The following is a 17,568-nucleotide window of genomic DNA, read 5'->3' on the forward strand; positions in this document are numbered from 1 at the left end:
TTTTATGTGTATTCCTTTTAAAGCCTGCAAGTTAATCTGTCTCCAAAAAGCTCTGTTTTTTTAAAAAAGCTTTTAAAAGTCAATTCTGTAAGAGACAGGTAACAGAAGAACGTCCCCTTTGAAGATAGGGATGCGCAGGAGAGGGGATGGCACAGGCTGAGGTGTTGGAGGGGATTTTTTTCCCCTCCACATTCCCAAACCCTACAACTCAGTAGGAGATGGACAGAGCTAAAGCAGATGCAGTTTGCCCTGGAAAAGCACGGAATCCCAGCTGAGCTGATCCCTGCAGCATCATCTGTTTCTCCAAGCACATACCCTGCAGTGTGAGACGTTTTCACCACCCACTGAGAGGCAGAGATGCCTCCAAGGTGATTAAGGGCTTGGAACATCCAGCAGATGAGAGGCTGAGAGCTGGAACTGCCCAGCCTGGAGAAGGTTCAGGGACCATCCTGCCCATGTGTGCAGATTCCTGATGCGGGAAGTACAGAAGACAGCCAGAACATTCTCAGCCCGGGGCAGGGTGAGAGGAGTAAATTGAAGTAAAAAAAAAGAAAGAGAAATGTCATTTAAACACAAGAAAATGTTTTTTTCCTTCTAGAAACTTCTAGAGTGTTTGGCCACAGAAGCAGGTTGAGAGGTTGAGGAGTCTCCATCCTTGGAGATACCCAAGATGGGAGCAGACACAGCCTTGAGCAGCTTGGGGCAGGGGTGGGATGGGGCTTGCCCAGCCCAACAGCTGCTCCAGCTCCTGCAGCAGAGCCAAGGCAAGGGGTGCTCCAGATGTCACACACTTGATATCCCAGTAGCTTGGAGAAGCACTTCAAGGAATTGTTAGGAATTGGGAATGAAAAATAGGCAGGAGTGAGCTTTGACAAGCTTTCTCACTGGAAAACCAAATTCACCAGTGGGAGACAACGCACGGGGTTATTTGGGATGGATGGACCTTGGGAGGTCCAGTCCAACATCCTGCACACAGCAGGGTAAATACAGAATTCATACCATGTTGTACAGGGCTTTGTTCGGCCAAAGCTTGAAATTCACCCGAGAGAGATCCACCACCACATCCCAGGGGGAATATTTTGTTCTATCCAGTCAGAACATCCTCTCCTTCTGTTTATTCTAGTGGTGTCCTTTCCTCCCAGCACCCACCTCTGTAAGAGCCCAGCTGCATCTTCTCCAAGACATGAAAGAGTGATGAAGCCCCTGGCCATCCTTGTGGCCCTCTTGTGTGTCCCCTCTACCTTAGCAATATCTTTCTTGTGTATGTGGATGTGTGGTGGTGGAAACCAGGTGATAATATTCCAGCTGGGGTCTAACAAGTGCCAAGAAAAGGGGAACAATCACTTCCCTTACCCACGGGCTGCCATCCTGCCTGCACAGCACAGCCCTCCCTGCACACAGCCAGGCTCAGCTCTCCTCCAGGGCTCCCACTGCAGAGCTGCTCCCCACTCAGGCATGGAAATGGTGGTCAGGCACTGGAACAGGCTGCCCAGGGCAGTGGTGGGAGTCACCATCCCTGGAGGGGTTTAAAAAACATGCGGGCACCTGGAGACATGGTTTAGGGGTGGCCTTGGCAGTGCTGGGGTAACAAATGGTCTTAGATGGTTTTTCCAACCCAAATGATTCCGCGATTCTGTGACATCGGCCTCAGTGACTATTACCTTGTACACCAATAGGCAATTTGTCATTATGAAAGCTGACAACTTATATTTAATGACAATTTATATTTAATCGGCCTTTTGAGATACGTATTTTTAAAATTCAGTAAGAAAGAGAAAAGGTGAAAGTGTTTGTGCACAAAGCCCCGAGCAATCTGCACAGCCCGGCTCCCGGTTCTCCTGGGAACACCAAGCCTGACCTACTTTCCGCGGCGGCACAACCCCACCCAGCACCACTGATGGCAGCAGCGTTACCAGATAAACGCAGCCCTCACCCCACGGAACGAGGCCCTTCCCCTGCCCGCTCCCTGCTGAGCGGCTGTTTGTGGGAGCCTCAGCCGCTGCTCCCTGCACAGATCCCGGGGCAGGGTGGCCCTCCCGTATTTCCTTGCTTCGCAGGAACAGCTGCATCAGTTAATTTGTTTGTGGTTAAACAAATTCCTTTCTAAAGCTCCATATAAGGAGCTTGCAGGCCCGGAGCTCTAAATAATCCCTTCAATCCTCCTGTTTGGAATGATGTTGCTGCTGTTGCTAATAATAATTCAACCCAATTTATAGGACAATAACATTTATTTAGAGCATGAGGGATTCCACATTATACAAACCCTTAAATTTATTTTTTGTTTCACTGGTCCATTTCTACAACAAATACATCAGATCTACTATATAATAAAATTATTTACATTTCCAAACAAGATGGGGTTTGTTTATAAACCCTCAGACTGCTATTCACATACAGTACTTAAACAACAGCACAATACATTATTTTAATACCTAAAAATGACAACCCTGTATTCTAAATTGTTTATGAAAAGTGGAAACAAATAACTTTACAATTATCTTCCCCTCCCCGTCCATTTCATACAAACACATAACCCTAATGTGCTAACCCTGGACTTCACTTTGCAAATCCAGGGGGTTTTAGAAGAACCCAGTTTTTATAACTATTTATCTGTTTTTTAGAAAAAAAAGTCATTTATTGGGAACAGTATAATATTAAAATGACTTACTGTACAGAATTTTATTTAAAAAAGAAAAATCACAGCTCAAAATTGCTATTGGTAAATTCACACTCATTTACAAGTCTCATGTTTCCATGCAGTAATTTACTTGGATTTTCTTCTTTTTGACTGCATTGCACTGGCACTCGTTTCTGAAATCAAGAGAAGAAAAAAAGCATGGATACGGAGTCGGTAAGCCATTCCCCAGAGGTTTGCCCTGTTATTCTTCCAAACTCACACCAGAGTGGAAACCTCTGGAGACCAGGATTTCCCAGCACTGGGACTGACTCCTCAGCCGCTGTCACACAACTGGACCCATCGCCCCGACAGCGTCGGCAGCCACACACACCACGGTCCCCGCGCTGCTCCAGGCACCAGTGCTGGGAGTCTGACATTTATGAAGCCCTAATATAACAGCTTTCAAAAGAAGAGCCAGATATTTTTAACTGTTCTTTAAGTTCAGTTCCCCACGTGCCACAGCCTGCTGGGCCTTTTCCCAGAAGGAAGCACAGCCTTGGGCACCACCTGCGTCCGTCAGCCCCAGGCACCACGGAGATGGTGCCACACAACAGCCAGGGAAGGTGTTTTGGAGCCTGCCATGCAAGTTAAGAACCTAGTTGTCTGAGTTCTTGGAAAGTCATTGGAAAACAAGTCTCTTCAGTGTACACTGAGTCACAGGAACACTGCTTATGCAGAGAGACACAAATATTAACACCTGCAGAGCCATGGAGACAGCAGGTGACGTGGCCAGTGCACTTACCAAGGCACTATAATTCCATTTCAAAACAAAAAAAGAGTAAGGACCAAGGCATTTGCATCTTTAGATTTTTTTAAAAAACGTGATTTAAAATGTTGGCAATGTCTCTTTGGCTCTTTACAATGTTTTCCAAAAGCTATTGCAGCTGTGTATATTTTAAGAGTCAAAAGGGAAAAAATTTCCAAGTCCACCTAAAACCAGAACAGTAGCAGTACATGGCTGTTACATATAGTATTTGAATAAACAATCAAAATTTCAAAATTTAACAAACTTGAAGCTACAGTAAATGCTGAAACAGCCCTTGCTGGAAAAGTACTCCAGAAAGGGAAAAAATACCAGTACAGTACCAATTTCAGGAGTGAAAGACCTCCACAGGCACGACTGCAGCCTGGAACCCCTCCAAGCAGCAAGGCTGGCTTTGAAGTAGCTTCAGCACCAGCTGTTGCCACCCTTGCTGCTGCTCCAAGCTCCGTGTTTGGGAGAAGGAATGGGTCCCTGTCCCAGTCCCTTGGGAGCACCACCACCATCTCCCCAAACCCATGGACCAGGGCTGACTCTCCATGTGTTCTCTTCTCTCACAGTGACCCTTCTGCCTCCTGCCTCCCAATGCTTACCAATGGAGTTCCTACTCCCACCAGTCAAAGTCTGCTCTCTTTCTCCCTACTGTATTTCAGTTTTTTTCTTAATTGCTGCTTTTATAATGACCTTAAACAGCCTCTGTCTCAAGAGGTAACTCCTCCCACATTCCTGTTACCATGCATTAGGGGGTTTCTCAGGATACAGGTAATGCACTGAGGCCTGGGGCACCCAAACCAGAATCATTAAGCTCTGATTCACTAGCCAAAATGTACAACAGAGTAGGCACAAGTGGCAAACTTGTAGGCAGGTCACACTTCCGCAGCCACCTCACTACCCTCTGCCACCAAGCACCTGGTTTGGCTCCTGTTCTCTACAGCCTGGAGATAAGGCAGCCACAGCCCAGGTACTCCATGGAGAGCTGCACCCACGTGTCCAGCAAACCCCTGAGACACTGCAGCAGATTCAGATGCATGTTTTAAAAGCAAGGATTTTACTCACAGAGGTAAATGAATTACACAGTCAGCACCAACCCCTAGGAGAGTTCTGGTATTATTTAAATTTGATGCACTTTCATGTTCCCACATTTTCAGACTCTGACGTGTCACTGGTTGTCATCTTTAGGTTTATCCAGTCAGTGTGTGGGGCAGGTCACACGCTTCAGATCCCCTCAAACTCAGGCAGGTATCACCAAAGGGATTTTACATTGGCTTCACATTTTTCAAACTTTTCTTCACAATCATGAAAGAGAATTTATTTTTACAACAGACTTAGATTTTTCTGCACAATCCTGCCACAAGAAGTAAATGTACTTAAATTCAACAGCCACAAAAGTGCAGAACATATAGGTCCCCTGTGTACTCTTTGGGAGTCATTGCACAATGACGTATAGCTGGAAGGCTTCTCTGAAACTCTTAAAGGACAATATTCTTACCATCACACTTTAGTATCTCCATTATGGAAATGGTTGATGAATTCAACTTGACTTCCTTTTATAATCATTTTATATTAATACCTCTTTGTTCTGTATATTATCTTTAAAATATTGGTAGAGTGTTGCCTCCTGATGGTCTCTCTCTACCTTCTTGCATAACTTTGGTCCATCAGCATTTTTCTGACCCTTTAAACATAAGATTCTGACAGAATTAGCTTCAGCCTGGCACTGGGCTGTGCGTATCACACAAATGCTGCATAATTGTGAAAGACTGTAACCTGGGTAGGAATATGGTATGTCAGCACCTGCTAATGCCATGGGTTAACTTCAGGATTTCAGGTGTTCTTGGAAAGAGGAGCTGAGGCTCTGTGCTAATACACAGCACTCCCTGATGCTCCAGGCTGCCATCCTGGCAGCTTTCAGACCATGCCTGAACCTCAGCATTTAATTTGGCAAGAGCTGACCGTGCACTTGGGAAGACTTAAATCTTGTGTCTTTCGGACTTCAGGAAAAAGAAAATGTCACTTTTTGATCTGAGTACAGTCCTTTCAACGGCCACACATTTCTGCCAAGAGAATTCAACTTCAACTAGGCAAGGTGCTGAGCACTATGGTGGTAAGTGTTGCAGAGCAAGTTCCACAAATGCAACAGAGGGGAATTCATACAGGATTTACTGCCAGTGCAGATGTCAGTAAATGCTTCAACACCAACTTGTGGCTAAATCCTTGAAACTAGAGTTAAAGAACCCAACGTGTACAAGCTGCAAACCAGCATTAGGAGGCAGCTACTGCAAGGGCATTATCTGGGGGAGCAGGCCAGGTCCTGCCCTCTCCACAGAGAGGATGCTGTGCACGTTACCTTTTGCCGTGCCGGACGCAGAGGCAGGTCGGGAGGATCTCTTGCGCTGCCCGTTCTCTACAGTTTCCTGTGAAGCGGCAGAATCCTCTGTTCTTGAATTTCTTCTATTTGGAGTTTTAGACTTTTCACAATTCTCTTTTGTCTCATTACTAATAAAGTGGGACAAAATATTTCTGATGAAGTGTAAGAAGAATAATGTTTTTCTATGCAAGTCAGACAAGCTGGAGGATGGCCCGACACAGGTGCCAGTTCCGGACTATTAGCACTGGAGATATGAAACGCTAGAGATATCAGAAGTTCTATCAGATGAAGAATGACCTGAGTAAGCCAGAGTATAGTCCATTTCTATCAAAAATTATCAGAGGATACAGAATTGAGAAGTCCTCAAAGAGAATATTTTCAACATTAGAAGACCAAGAAATTAGATGCATTATAAATTGTCTGCTCTGTTTTCCACAGGTGCCACCATTACTGAAGTCTAGGAAAAGCAAACAGGTTACATTAGAGACTGCTGCAGTATGGGGATACAGAGTTGAAATTGCAGATGAACATCAGGAGGAATTAGGAACTCTTCAGGGAGTATGCCAGCTTTTGTGTTTGCTAAAAGGACTCACTTCATTGATCCAAGTGATTTCTTCACATATTAAAAAGTCTTTATTTAAAACTTTCTGCAAGCCTCAGAGCTTGAAGTTAAAATACCTTTTTTTTTTGCAAGAGAAAGCTTTTTCTGCTATAAAAAAATAATTTTAGGTACTGTGGAAATCTGTGTTTCTTGCCACTGAGACAATAAATGGAGTGCTACCATTTTTTATTAAACTCCTCTTTTATTTTATCACTCTTTAACCTGTAAACTTATTCTGAACTTTGGATGTTTTCTCCTTAATGCCAGACAATTTCTGATGACTAAGCAGTTTCAGAAGATTAAGCTAAACTTATCTCCTGTGAATTCAAAGGTAATTAATTAACCAAATAAATTACTCTGCTAATGGAAAAGGCAAAAGAAAGCTCATTTCAGGCCCTTTGGGTGATACTTGCAGGATTTCAAGAAAAGCTGCCTGAATCAGAGACTGGAGTGAACACACAGTGCAGGGTGACCTGTGTGTGACAGAGGCCCCACTGCAGTGTCACCCTTCAGGGAAGTCCTGCTTTGAGGGGAGAGACTATGACACATACTGGCAGGGTTAAGTAACAGGTATCTGAAATAAAACAGTTTGTCAATGGAAGGAAAGACAAACATTCTCAAGCAAGGACACACACAGCAGAGGAGACTATGGAGGCACATGGATTGTCTCAGATACAAAATAAAGACTGAAATCTATTTCCCCATAAGGCAGAACTATGTGCCATCTATAAACTGGATCCCTTAACCAGGTCTAAAACTGGTCTTCTCCTACGGAATGGGGGCAGCTGAACCAGCAGTCACCTACCACACAGGAGGGAAGCAAACAGGCATCAGCAGCTGAAGTTCAGTTAGTACAGGTAATTTTTACAGATTCTAGTGACTGAATCCACAGCTGGGATTGTCTCACAGGAACCAACATATCACTTCCCTCGTTTTACAGGAGGAAATCAAGTTAGTCCAAGTGAAAATATTTCTAGTGCTTTGTGGGTTGCAAGGTTCCTCTAAGGTTTTAAAGCTTTTTAATAGTTTTAAACTGAGAGTAGGTTTAGATTAGATATTAGGGAGAAATAGGCGCACGGGTTGCCCAGAGCAGCTGTGGCTGCCCCATCCCTGGGAGTGTCCAAGGCCAGGTTGGACGGGGCTTGGAGCAACCTGGGCTAGTGGAAGGTGCCCCTGCCCACAGCAGGGGGCTGGAAGGAGATGAGCTTTAAGGACCCTTCCAACCCAAACCATCTGTGACTCTATCAAGGTTTGTCCCATGTGGTATTTAACTCCAGGAGCCCACAGGGGCCCACCGTATCACCCATCACTAGACTCAGTTTGCCTGCAAACTTTCCTTCTTTTCTAGTCTTGCTCAGAAAAACATCAATCAGAAAAACCCAGAAAAATGCCTTTGTGGTAATTTGATGTGCTGAGTTTAGAGATGGTCACATAAGGACATTTTATTTGGAGAATCTGCTCAACTGCCAAGTGTTCCACCTTCAGCTTTTCAGAAAAATTCTACCCTGAAGAAAACTTGCTGTGAAATTTCAGTTCATCTTTGATACAACTTGAAAGATGCCAATTCTGTATTTACCAGATGAAGGTAAATACAGTTAAATATTCCATCCAGAGTCATTCCTGATCTGAGGAAGCCTACTGCATTCCCTCTCTTACAAAGGAAGACACTGCCTCATCTCCCGAGGAGCCCAGCGGGGTGGCTGCACCTCCTGCCCTGGCTTAGGGGTCGTTCCACTGATGAGGGCAGCATCCAAAACCCGTCAGCTGTGCCAGCTTAGCCAAAAAACACAGTTTAGCCAAAAACCTTACCAAGGTCTGTCATTACAGACTAAGAGTAAGAGCCCAGTGTGTTTAGAATCTTACAGAAGTAGATCTTCAAAACTGTCATTTTCTTCTGACAGAACACAACCATTTGAAATATGATCTTTTAATTACTGAATGTCTTAACCAGGACAACATGAAGTTTCTACCTGACCTTATCAGGTTTTGGTAAAATGTCAACAAGCAAATAGAGAAAAACTGTTGAAAACAATCATGAAGGCAGGAGAAGAACAAACTTTTGAAAGACTTCCTTTCAGAAAACAAAAATTCACATGCTAAACCACAGGCTTTGGAGGGTTTAGTTTTGATTTGTTGTGGAACCACCAAGACCATTGCAGGACATGAAACATTCAGGCCTGAAGGGATAAAAGGAAACATTGCCAAGAACATAGACTTGGGAAAAAGTTACTTTATGTTCTACATTTCAGCAATGGTGTGGAACACTCAACTGGCCTGATTTCTTAGCAGGAAAGAAAGGGTATGGCCAAGAAAATGAAGTTGAGCAACTGGAGCAAAGAGAAAGGGACTTCCTCCCACAAAAACTATATCTACTCTGAATCTACACAAACTATCTCCTTACCTTTGACCAGCAACTACTGCAGCATTTGTCTCAAGTTCTACAAGAGAAAAAGATAATTTTAAAGTCTGCTGTAGCAGTACATAACCGCTGACAAGGCATGACTAGCTCACATTTTTCTACAAGGTATTAGGTCTGAAGAATAAACTTCTCTCAAAGCAAAGCAAGTCAATATATCAAATACCATGTTGGCCAGGTCTGATTACAGCCAGCAGCAGCTAAGACAGGGAAAAGTTAAAACCCTGAGAAAAAAAACTGTAGAGAAACTCCCTGACAAGGGCTATACTTTTCTCCCTTTTTAAACTTCCATTTTAGACAGTTCATTTCTTCCGAAACTTCTAGGTTTTATTAGTTTTAAACTAATCAAAAGATACCCATATGGCTCTATTATGCATGTAAAATTTTGCCTTAACCCAGTTGTCTCTCAGCAGTATCTTCTAATGCAGAGGAAGACAAATTTATGAAGTCCAATTATATTTGTATAGAATGGGAGAAATTCTCAGGGGAGATGTTATAAAGAGAAGTCCGACCTGCCTTCTCTGTCTCTCTCAGTGATTTCATACATACAGGTCAGGTTTCCTTTGGAGTCTTCGCCTCAATAAACAGCTCTCCTTTTCAGCATAACATATCAAGTCTTTTTACTGTCCATATTTTAATTCTCCTCGTATCCACCAGATTCTTTGTTGAAAGGGAGGATCTACACCTAAACAGAGCCCTTCTGGTGAGAAACTGCCACAGATTTAGGGATTACACTGCAATGTCAGGGCTTAACTCCCTGTGGTTTGTCAGCTGCCCACAGGGAGCTCCAGCTCAATCCCCCCCAGTCAAACCTTGGGGACAGTGGGGCACAAACTGGGGCTTTGCCTTTGAGATCAATTTAGCACCCAAAGTTTCCTAGAGCGTGCATAAGGAATGAAGGTGTAAAAAAGTCCGAAAATGGATAATATCTGTCCTCTTAGGGTAAACTTGCAGTGTTGGCACATCAGCCTCTTCAGTATAAATGGATACAGCACCGTCTGGGAAAAACAGATGTCTTGGGAACAAAGGAAGAAGAGACTAAGCAACATAAGGAAAGAATTACCTTTCTTCCTAACCAAAATTTGAACAGGAAGAATATCCAATAGCAAAAAATGGATGGAATCAGTGCTTAGCCCCAGCAGGAACTCTACAATACAGCCAGAGCAGCACTGGGCAATGAGTCAGATGTGAATCAACGGGGTGTATGACCATCTTTGTTTTAGTGGAAGGTCAAAGAAAACAATTTAGCACAATTTTTACTTTCTGAAAACTCTAATCAGATTAGAGATGGCAAATGGATGGAGAGCGGCACTTCCCATAAGCAAGCCCACATCTATCCATCTTCCCTACTCATCTTAGGAATTACTTTTTTAAAAAAACTCCTAGAAATTGATGGTGAAACACCATGATAATAGATGGCAACACCAAAAAGTCATCTGCCAGGGCTCCATCTTGAAACAAACACTGCTGAGGGGGCATTAAAAGATGAACAGAAAAAAAAAGGTTACAACTCTAAAACACACTCCCAGCATGGCTTTTGGAAATATGTTCAGAACGGTATAATATAAAAGAAAAACTCCTATTAGCACTGAACGGGACTTCAAAACTCAAACACAGCATGTTGTTACAAATCCATTCCCTCCAGTCTATCACTGAATATCTAAAAACTTCCTTAGTGATTTTTTCTTGTTTTACTTGATCCCATGCTGAATCTCCCACAAAGATTTGGAGACTTCTAAAGCACAATGTATCTAGCAAAGAAAAACAATCCCAAAAGCACAAATAATAATAAACCCCCCCCCAAAACCCCAAACTACCCAGCATGTTAGTGACCACTGAATATGCATTCAAATAAATGCATTTTCGGTTCCAAACATAAAGGGTTTAGTTCACCTCTATTCTGGTTTTCCGAAGGAAGATTTACCTGTTCTTTGAACAGTATTTTCTGATGTTGCAACTGAACTTTTTTTCTGTGTTAAATGTTGAGAGGATGCTAGAATAAAAGTGGAGGGAAAAAGTATTATTGTCAAAGGGAGTCAAAGGAATTCTTGTGGTGTGACTGGGCCACTGGTACAAAATTCTCTATCTCCCAGCTGACTGTGTTTTGGCATTTAGAAATGCAATATTTTTAACCTACCCTCCACTTCCCCCCCCCACCACACACACCTCCCCATTTTAAAATAAACTTTGGCAAAACTTTCCCCAGCAAGTTTTCTCAAAGTAGAATAAGTGATGCAATTGAGTATATAAACCACATTTTTAAAGGTAACGATTTTTCAGCAGACTGAGAAATTAAAAGAAGTCCCAGAAATTCAGCAGTTTCTCATTTTAATGGTCATTCCAACAGAAGTTCTGGGGGAAAATGGCATCTTTGTTAACGAATCAATGCCCTCATTCTTTCAAATAAAGTGCAAAATATGCTCCAGAGTCGCCCTTGAAGTCCTTTGGCAAAAAGATGATGCAACTTCACATTTCTTAGATTGCCAAGTAAAAAAAGTAAGATAGAAAAATAATTTTTGCTGCACTAATGCTTTCTAGTTTTCTCTTATATGTGCTAATAAACTTATGGAGAACAGGAAGACAAAAAGTTAAACATTCCTGTTTAAATAAACAATATACACTTCCATTTTTCTCCTAAAAAAACAGAATTCCTTCTCTGAAGCTCCAAGGCTTCATTTTCCAGTGGCATACAGGTAAAACATCCAATAGCCACAGGGAAAGTCACATTGAGGCTGAATCTCTCAGTTCCCTTGACTTCTGTGGATTTTATTTTCCATGCTTTTATCTTCTGTGTCTAATTCATGTTGTAAAGCAGAACAGACACTCAGCTCACTTCAGGAGTGATGGGTTTATTTTCACACCATATTCAATAAATTAAAAATGTCATATATAAAGTCTGCTAGATGTTCAAATTAAAATAACATAGGAGAAAAGAGCTCAAATGTGAAGGTATTTTATGTTTTTATATTAGATGCAATTCTAATCACTTTTTCAGGAATTTGTCTGAAATGTTATTTAAGTTATTCCCTAGACAAATGGGGACTTGGTATGGGTTTGTTTTTTTTTCTCTTCTGGAGGTTATTCAGTTATTTCCCTAGAGGATTAGGGTTATTCAAAGAGGGAAGTAGTATTATTGGGATTAATTAAAAATATAATATTTAAATCAATAAATTGAAATAATTAAAAAAAGTCTCTGGCAAGACCAAAGCAGAGTACCAGTGTATCTACCAGTATAAAAGGCACCTTAAACATTTGTCATTACTGATGCATCCACATTTTCTCCCTGCTTCCAACATTTATATGAAATTACTCCTCTGTTCTTGCACTATATGTTAATGACAAATACCCCACTTAAGCAGCACATCGAAACTGAAATAAAACTTCTGGAACTTGAATCTTGGTGAATACCAGCCTGTGTATCGCTCAGAGATTAGAAACAAAAAAGTGTCAGCCTTGGCTGCAGTGCCTACATTTTATGACGTTCATGGAAAGCAGCATGTGGGGATTTACAGCAGCAATCCCATTTCTTCCCCTCCCCGGGCAGCACCGCACTTACCTGCGCTCGGCAGCAGCTCCTGCGGTGCTCCCGCCTTCTCCTCCGCCCTCGCGGCCCCGGGGAGCTCTGCCGGGGCCCCTCCGGGGGCACCGCTGCTCCCGCTGTTCCCGCTGGGCCCGGGGGGCTCCGCGGCTGCCGGGGGGGCTCCAGCCGGGAGCGCGGCGGGGGCAGGAGTGCTCGTGGGTGTGCTCGGGGACGTGGAGGCAGGAGCAGGAGCCGTGGGGCTGAGGCTCGAGCTGCCAGGCCCAGAAGTGCTCTGTTTTGTAAGACTGGGTGCTGGAGGGGTCACAGTTTTGTTATCTAGGTCTGCTGGTGGTTGCTCTGTTCCCAAACTATTTGGAACTGATGTTTCCAGTCCCTGACCTTCTGCTTCTCCATCCAAAGCATACTGCTCTTCGCCTTTCTCCAGGGAGCCAGTGACTTTCTTGCATGCTTTAGTCAGCAAGAGTTGGCCAATCTTGTCTACTTTTCCCTTTCCCTTGCTCGATGAAACAGGGCTGCGTCTGTTCCCAGATCCCGGGCTGCTCGTAAGCAGAGGTGAAACAACAGGTCCTGACTGCACTGCGGGCAGAGAGCTCTGGTCACCCGACCCACCACCTTGGGAAGTCTCCTCTGGACTGAAGTCCTTGACTTGCTGAGCAGGAAGGTGTGAAGCAACACTGGAAGAAGCTGTAGCAGAAGGTGGCAGCTGAACAGGAGATGCCAAGGGATTCAGAACTAGTGACCTGCTGGTGGGAATACTGGACACAGGACTGCTGGATGATGTGCTGGGAGGAGTGGGCCCCGAGGAGAACTTGATACTCTGTGGGATATGCAAAGGACCAACAACCGCGACCGACTGAGGCATCAGGCTGGAGTTAGAAGTCATGGGGGCTGCTGGAATCGTGCTGGACTGAGAGCCCTTCATAACCTGAATTATTGAGGATGAGTTTATAAAAACAGGTGTAATGAACTGTGGCCGGGCATTGGACTGAACCGCTGACTGTCCCTCTGAAACCATCACTTTGCTCCCCACGTTGGGCATTGTGACAACAGTGGACACTAATGCAGGTTGCAAGTGAGATGGCAACGGAGCTGATGTATTAGCAGCAGATGTAATAGGGTTGGAAGTCACAAAAACTGTTATCTGGTTGGGGGCTAAAGGACCTGAAACAGAAGAAGAGCTGACAGGCCTCTGCATTACTGGTGGAACACTCTGTGCCATAGTTGAGTTTACTTCTCCCAGTTCTTGGTGCCCTGGATTTGGACAGGGCTCATTGTTTTGAGGCAAGCTAAGTGAACTGGAGGGCTCCTTGCTCAAGGATGAATCCTGCAGTGGTGGAATGACAGCTATCTTCTTTAGCTCCTCACCAGTGGTGACTATCGGTGCCATTTCAAGACCAGTCAGCCCAGGGGGCTTAATGGTTACATTAGGAGCTCCAGAATTGTCAAGAAGTTGACTTAAAGAAGTTGGGGCCTCCCTCATAGCTGGAGATACCATGGTTTTACTTTCCTCCATGACTGGAAGCTTGCTAGTGTCTAAGCCTTGCCCATCTTTTTTTGACTGTTCTTCTGGAATCAACACTTTCATTTCTGGAGTAGGGATACCTTTGAGTTCAATACTGGGCTGGTCTTTGTTACCTTGGACACCTTGTGCACTTTGGCTCTCAGTATCTTGAGGCACACTTAGGGTCTCCTTATTGTCTTCAGGAATGCCAGTCACAGCAGGTACAGAAATTGCAGGACTCTGGTTACTTTGCATGGGATTATTTTGAAAACTTGTAGTCACAGGTGTTGGCAAAGAAGAGGGACCGGCCATCATATTTCTCTGTAATTCCATGTTCTGCAAGAGAGATGGGTTCTGTTGAGTTGTCAATGATAATTTAGCTGCTTTTGAATTCTGTCTGCCAGGGCTTGGTGTAGTTTTCCTACTGGATCCAGGACTGGACCTTCGACTATTGCTCGGACTTGCTCTCTTTGTTCCTCCAGCGTTGGTTTGTTTGCCTGAATTAATGACCACACCTTCCAGTTTGTGTGACTGTGAGGCTGTAAAAGCAGACTGATTGTTAATTGTGAGATTTGATGGGGCTTGTCCAATGGCCTTTAAAGTAGTGGGATTCAGACCCTGCTGATCAAATCCTCTATTGAGATTAGGCCTGGGAGGTAAAGGAATATTGATCTGGGGAGGGAACAGACCAGCTATAGAAGCATTGAGCCTCTCTGGAGACAAGCTTATTTCTGAGGGTTCTGTGCTCGGTGGACGGTTATTAGGAGTCTGAGGATAGTATGGCCTTGGGCTCGCTCTGTTCGGGGTTTTAGGCCTTGAAGTTTGTGATGGGGCAGCAACATTTGGAAAATGGTGTGTAAGAGCACTAGGCAGAGAACTAGACTGCTGCTGGGGACTTGCACCTTGGGCAGCTGAAAGTGGGGATGGTCCAGGCTTGGGTCCTGTCATCATTAATTGGTTCTGTGAAACTACTAAATGAGATGTCAAATTATTCTGAGCTCCTGATGTTGGGGGGCCCTCAGCTCCACCTCCTTCCGGAAGCGAGGATACTGATGAAACCTCTCTGAGGGGTGAGCTGGAAGGATTCTGTACATTATCTGGATAAACCATTTTTCTTGCATTATTTCCCAAAGGAGGATTGCCCGTCAAGGCAATTCTTTGCTTATCAGGAGATGGAGGCACCGATCCAGGCCCTTGGAGGTTCACCATTACTGGCATGTTCCCACTCTGCTGCATTGGCATTCGCTGAGCATCTGGGTTCAGAGGCCCTCGGGGTGGGTGAACTCCCTGTGGCACAGGCAGCCGGACCGATTTGGGATCCTGCTGCATCATCAGCATCATCATCATCTGCTGCTGCTGCTGTTGCTGCTGCGGTGTCTGTGTGGGTGCCTGGGCTGGCTGTGGTGTTGGCTGGGGCTGCTGCTGCTGCTGCTGGGGCTGGGGCTGGGGCTGCTGCGTGTGTGGCATGAGCTGAGGTGGCATCTGCTGAAGTGGCCTTTGCTCCACTGCCTGAGATGGATAACCTAAGACAACAGGATGACACATTCATTAAAACCAACCAAATATCAGGAGAAGCAGAATTTCAGTAACAAACAGGACTGGATAGAAAGTACAGCCTGGAGCCTGTTTATCTTGTGTGAGAGCCACATTAACAGAACGTGCTATGCAAACACGGCCAAAGATTTGACTTAGTTCATAAAAATATTTTTACTTAATGTATGACGTGTGGGATTTAACTGGAGATCTCTTAGTGTGGTGTATCAGCTATTAACTCAGATTCATGCCACCTGAAAAGTCTCTGCAACAGCCCATGGGCTTGATTTCACTGACAAATGCAGAGTTGGACTTTCTCTAATTAATATTCCTTAAAGCAAACTCCAGAGTTTGACAGCCCCCGAGGGTCATGGACCAGTATATTTGCTACAGACCTGACATTTTCTGGTGTACAAAGTAGAACCTGACATGTATTACTTGGCCAAAAACAGTGTTAAGAATCACTTGTGTGGTTTATAACAGAAATCCCGTTGCAGATGTTAGATTTAATCCTCTCTATGTGCAAAGGATAATTTCAACTACAACCCCTATTTATTCTGAAAAATCAGTTATTGGTTAATGCTAAATTTTTAAGACATCAGTCTGTGCTAGAGCTAGAAATACAAAATTTTTTAATCAATTATGTTATTGCTGAATAACTCTGCAGTATTCAGTATGGTACCTGCAAGATGATACATGAGAACCTGGCCACCTCTTCATTTTGAGCTAATTCAAAGAGAACACTTAAACAATGGTACCAATTGCTTACTAAGAGGAAAAAAGGTTTAAATTTGAATGTGTGATAGCACAAATAAAATAGAACAGTTAAAAGATCAATTAAAAGCTCTCCTTATTACATTTAGATAATCCACAGAAGAATCCTACTACCTGGTGGCCTACTTGCAAAATCTGAGAGTTTAGGGCCTGACTTATCTAAATTCATTCCTTGGTCTCCAGACATCGACGACTGATCACTCTCCTCCAGGCCAGCTGGACGTGGTTCTGAAGAACTGAAAGAAACATAACTGCAATTAAGATCCAGTTAAATCAGTGTTTGATTTCTGCTTCTATAACTAAGTACTCAATTAATTCGTAGCACTTTCCACAGACCTGGAATAACCCACTAAAATGCCTCTGATGCAAAATGCCAAACTGGAACACAGATCCCAGGTCTGTGTATAGCCCCTCCTCTGCCTAAAATATTACAGAAAAGGAAACAAGTTGCCTGGTGCTCTACTGATCTTAAAATGTTTATTTCTACCTTGAATCTTAGTTTTATAACTAAGAAAATACCAATGGATATTCTGAATAATATAGCTATATATTTATTCCAGCCAAACAGGCTAGAATGACATCTGTATAGATAAGCAAGTGCTATGGGTAGATGTATTTTTCATTAATTTTAAAGGTAGCACCATTTCTTCCAGAAGTGACTTGCTCAGGTATCAGAGACCTCCAATCCCATCACTGCAAAACTGCACTGACATGTCAGATATGCCAGTGACCCTCCAGAGCACAGGCCTCTGTGACTCCAGACTGGTCTGGCTTGGAAGGGACCTTAAAACTCATCTTTTTTCAACCCCTGCCACAGGCAGGGACACCTTCCACTAGCCCAGGTTGCTCCAAGCCCATCCAGCCTGGCCTTGGACACTTCCAGGGATGGGGCAGCCACAGCTGCTCTGGGCAACCAGGGTCTCCCCACCCTCACAGGGAAGATTCGTCCCAGTATCCCATCTAACCCTGCCCTCTGGCAGTGGGAAGCCATTCCCCCCTGTCTTGTCCCTCCATCCCTTGTCCCCAGTCCCTCTCCAGCTCTCCTGGAGCCCCTTTAGGCCCTGGAAGGGGCTCTCACGTCTCCCTGGAGCCTTCTCCAGGTGAACACCCCCAGCTCTCTCAGCCTGGCTCCAGAGCAGAGGGGCTCCAGCCCTCAGAGCATCTCCATGGCCTCCTCCAGACTTGCTCCAACAGCCCCACACCCTTCTTGTGCCCCAGAGCTGGAGGCAGCACTGCAGGTGGGGTCTCACCTGAGCAGAGCAGAGGGGCAGAATGCCCCACTGACCTGGGCAGTGGGGAGATCTACATAAGAAAAGCTCTAAGCAAAATTAAAGACATCAAAGTCAGTCCACTCCCAACTAAGAGAGGCAAAATCATGCAGAAATGCCACAGAAAAA

At 44.3% G+C, this 17,568-nt stretch overlaps 1 protein-coding gene across 8 annotated transcripts in view; it reads right to left on the minus strand.

The window, feature by feature from the left end:
- Window positions 1–2,209: 2,209 nt before the first annotated feature.
- NCOA6 (nuclear receptor coactivator 6) overlaps window positions 2,210–17,568 on the minus strand; it is a 38,093-nt gene continuing 22,734 nt past the window's right edge. For 3 of the 8 annotated variants that reach the window (XM_027704754.1, XM_027704751.1, XM_027704752.1), the window contains 5 exons: window positions 16,286–16,407; window positions 12,379–15,387; window positions 10,747–10,815; window positions 8,808–8,844; window positions 2,210–5,933 (listed from right to left, as the gene is read on the minus strand). In XM_027704754.1, the coding sequence (XP_027560555.1) occupies window positions 5,711–5,933; window positions 8,808–8,844; window positions 10,747–10,815; window positions 12,379–15,387; window positions 16,286–16,407 (3,460 nt within the window). In that variant the 3' untranslated portion in view covers window positions 2,210–5,710. Of the gene's footprint in view, window positions 6,263–8,807; window positions 8,845–10,746; window positions 10,816–12,378; window positions 15,388–16,285; window positions 16,408–17,568 lie in introns of all 8 variants that reach the window. The other 5 variants (XM_027704753.1, XR_003537483.1, XM_027704757.1 and 2 more) reach the window with 5 other exon arrangements.

The sequence above is a fragment of the Neopelma chrysocephalum genome, unplaced genomic scaffold (assembly GCF_003984885.1).
Source record: "Neopelma chrysocephalum unplaced genomic scaffold, ASM398488v2 Primary Assembly neopelma1_286, whole genome shotgun sequence".
In the NCBI taxonomy this organism is placed as follows: Eukaryota; Metazoa; Chordata; class Aves; order Passeriformes; family Pipridae; genus Neopelma; species Neopelma chrysocephalum.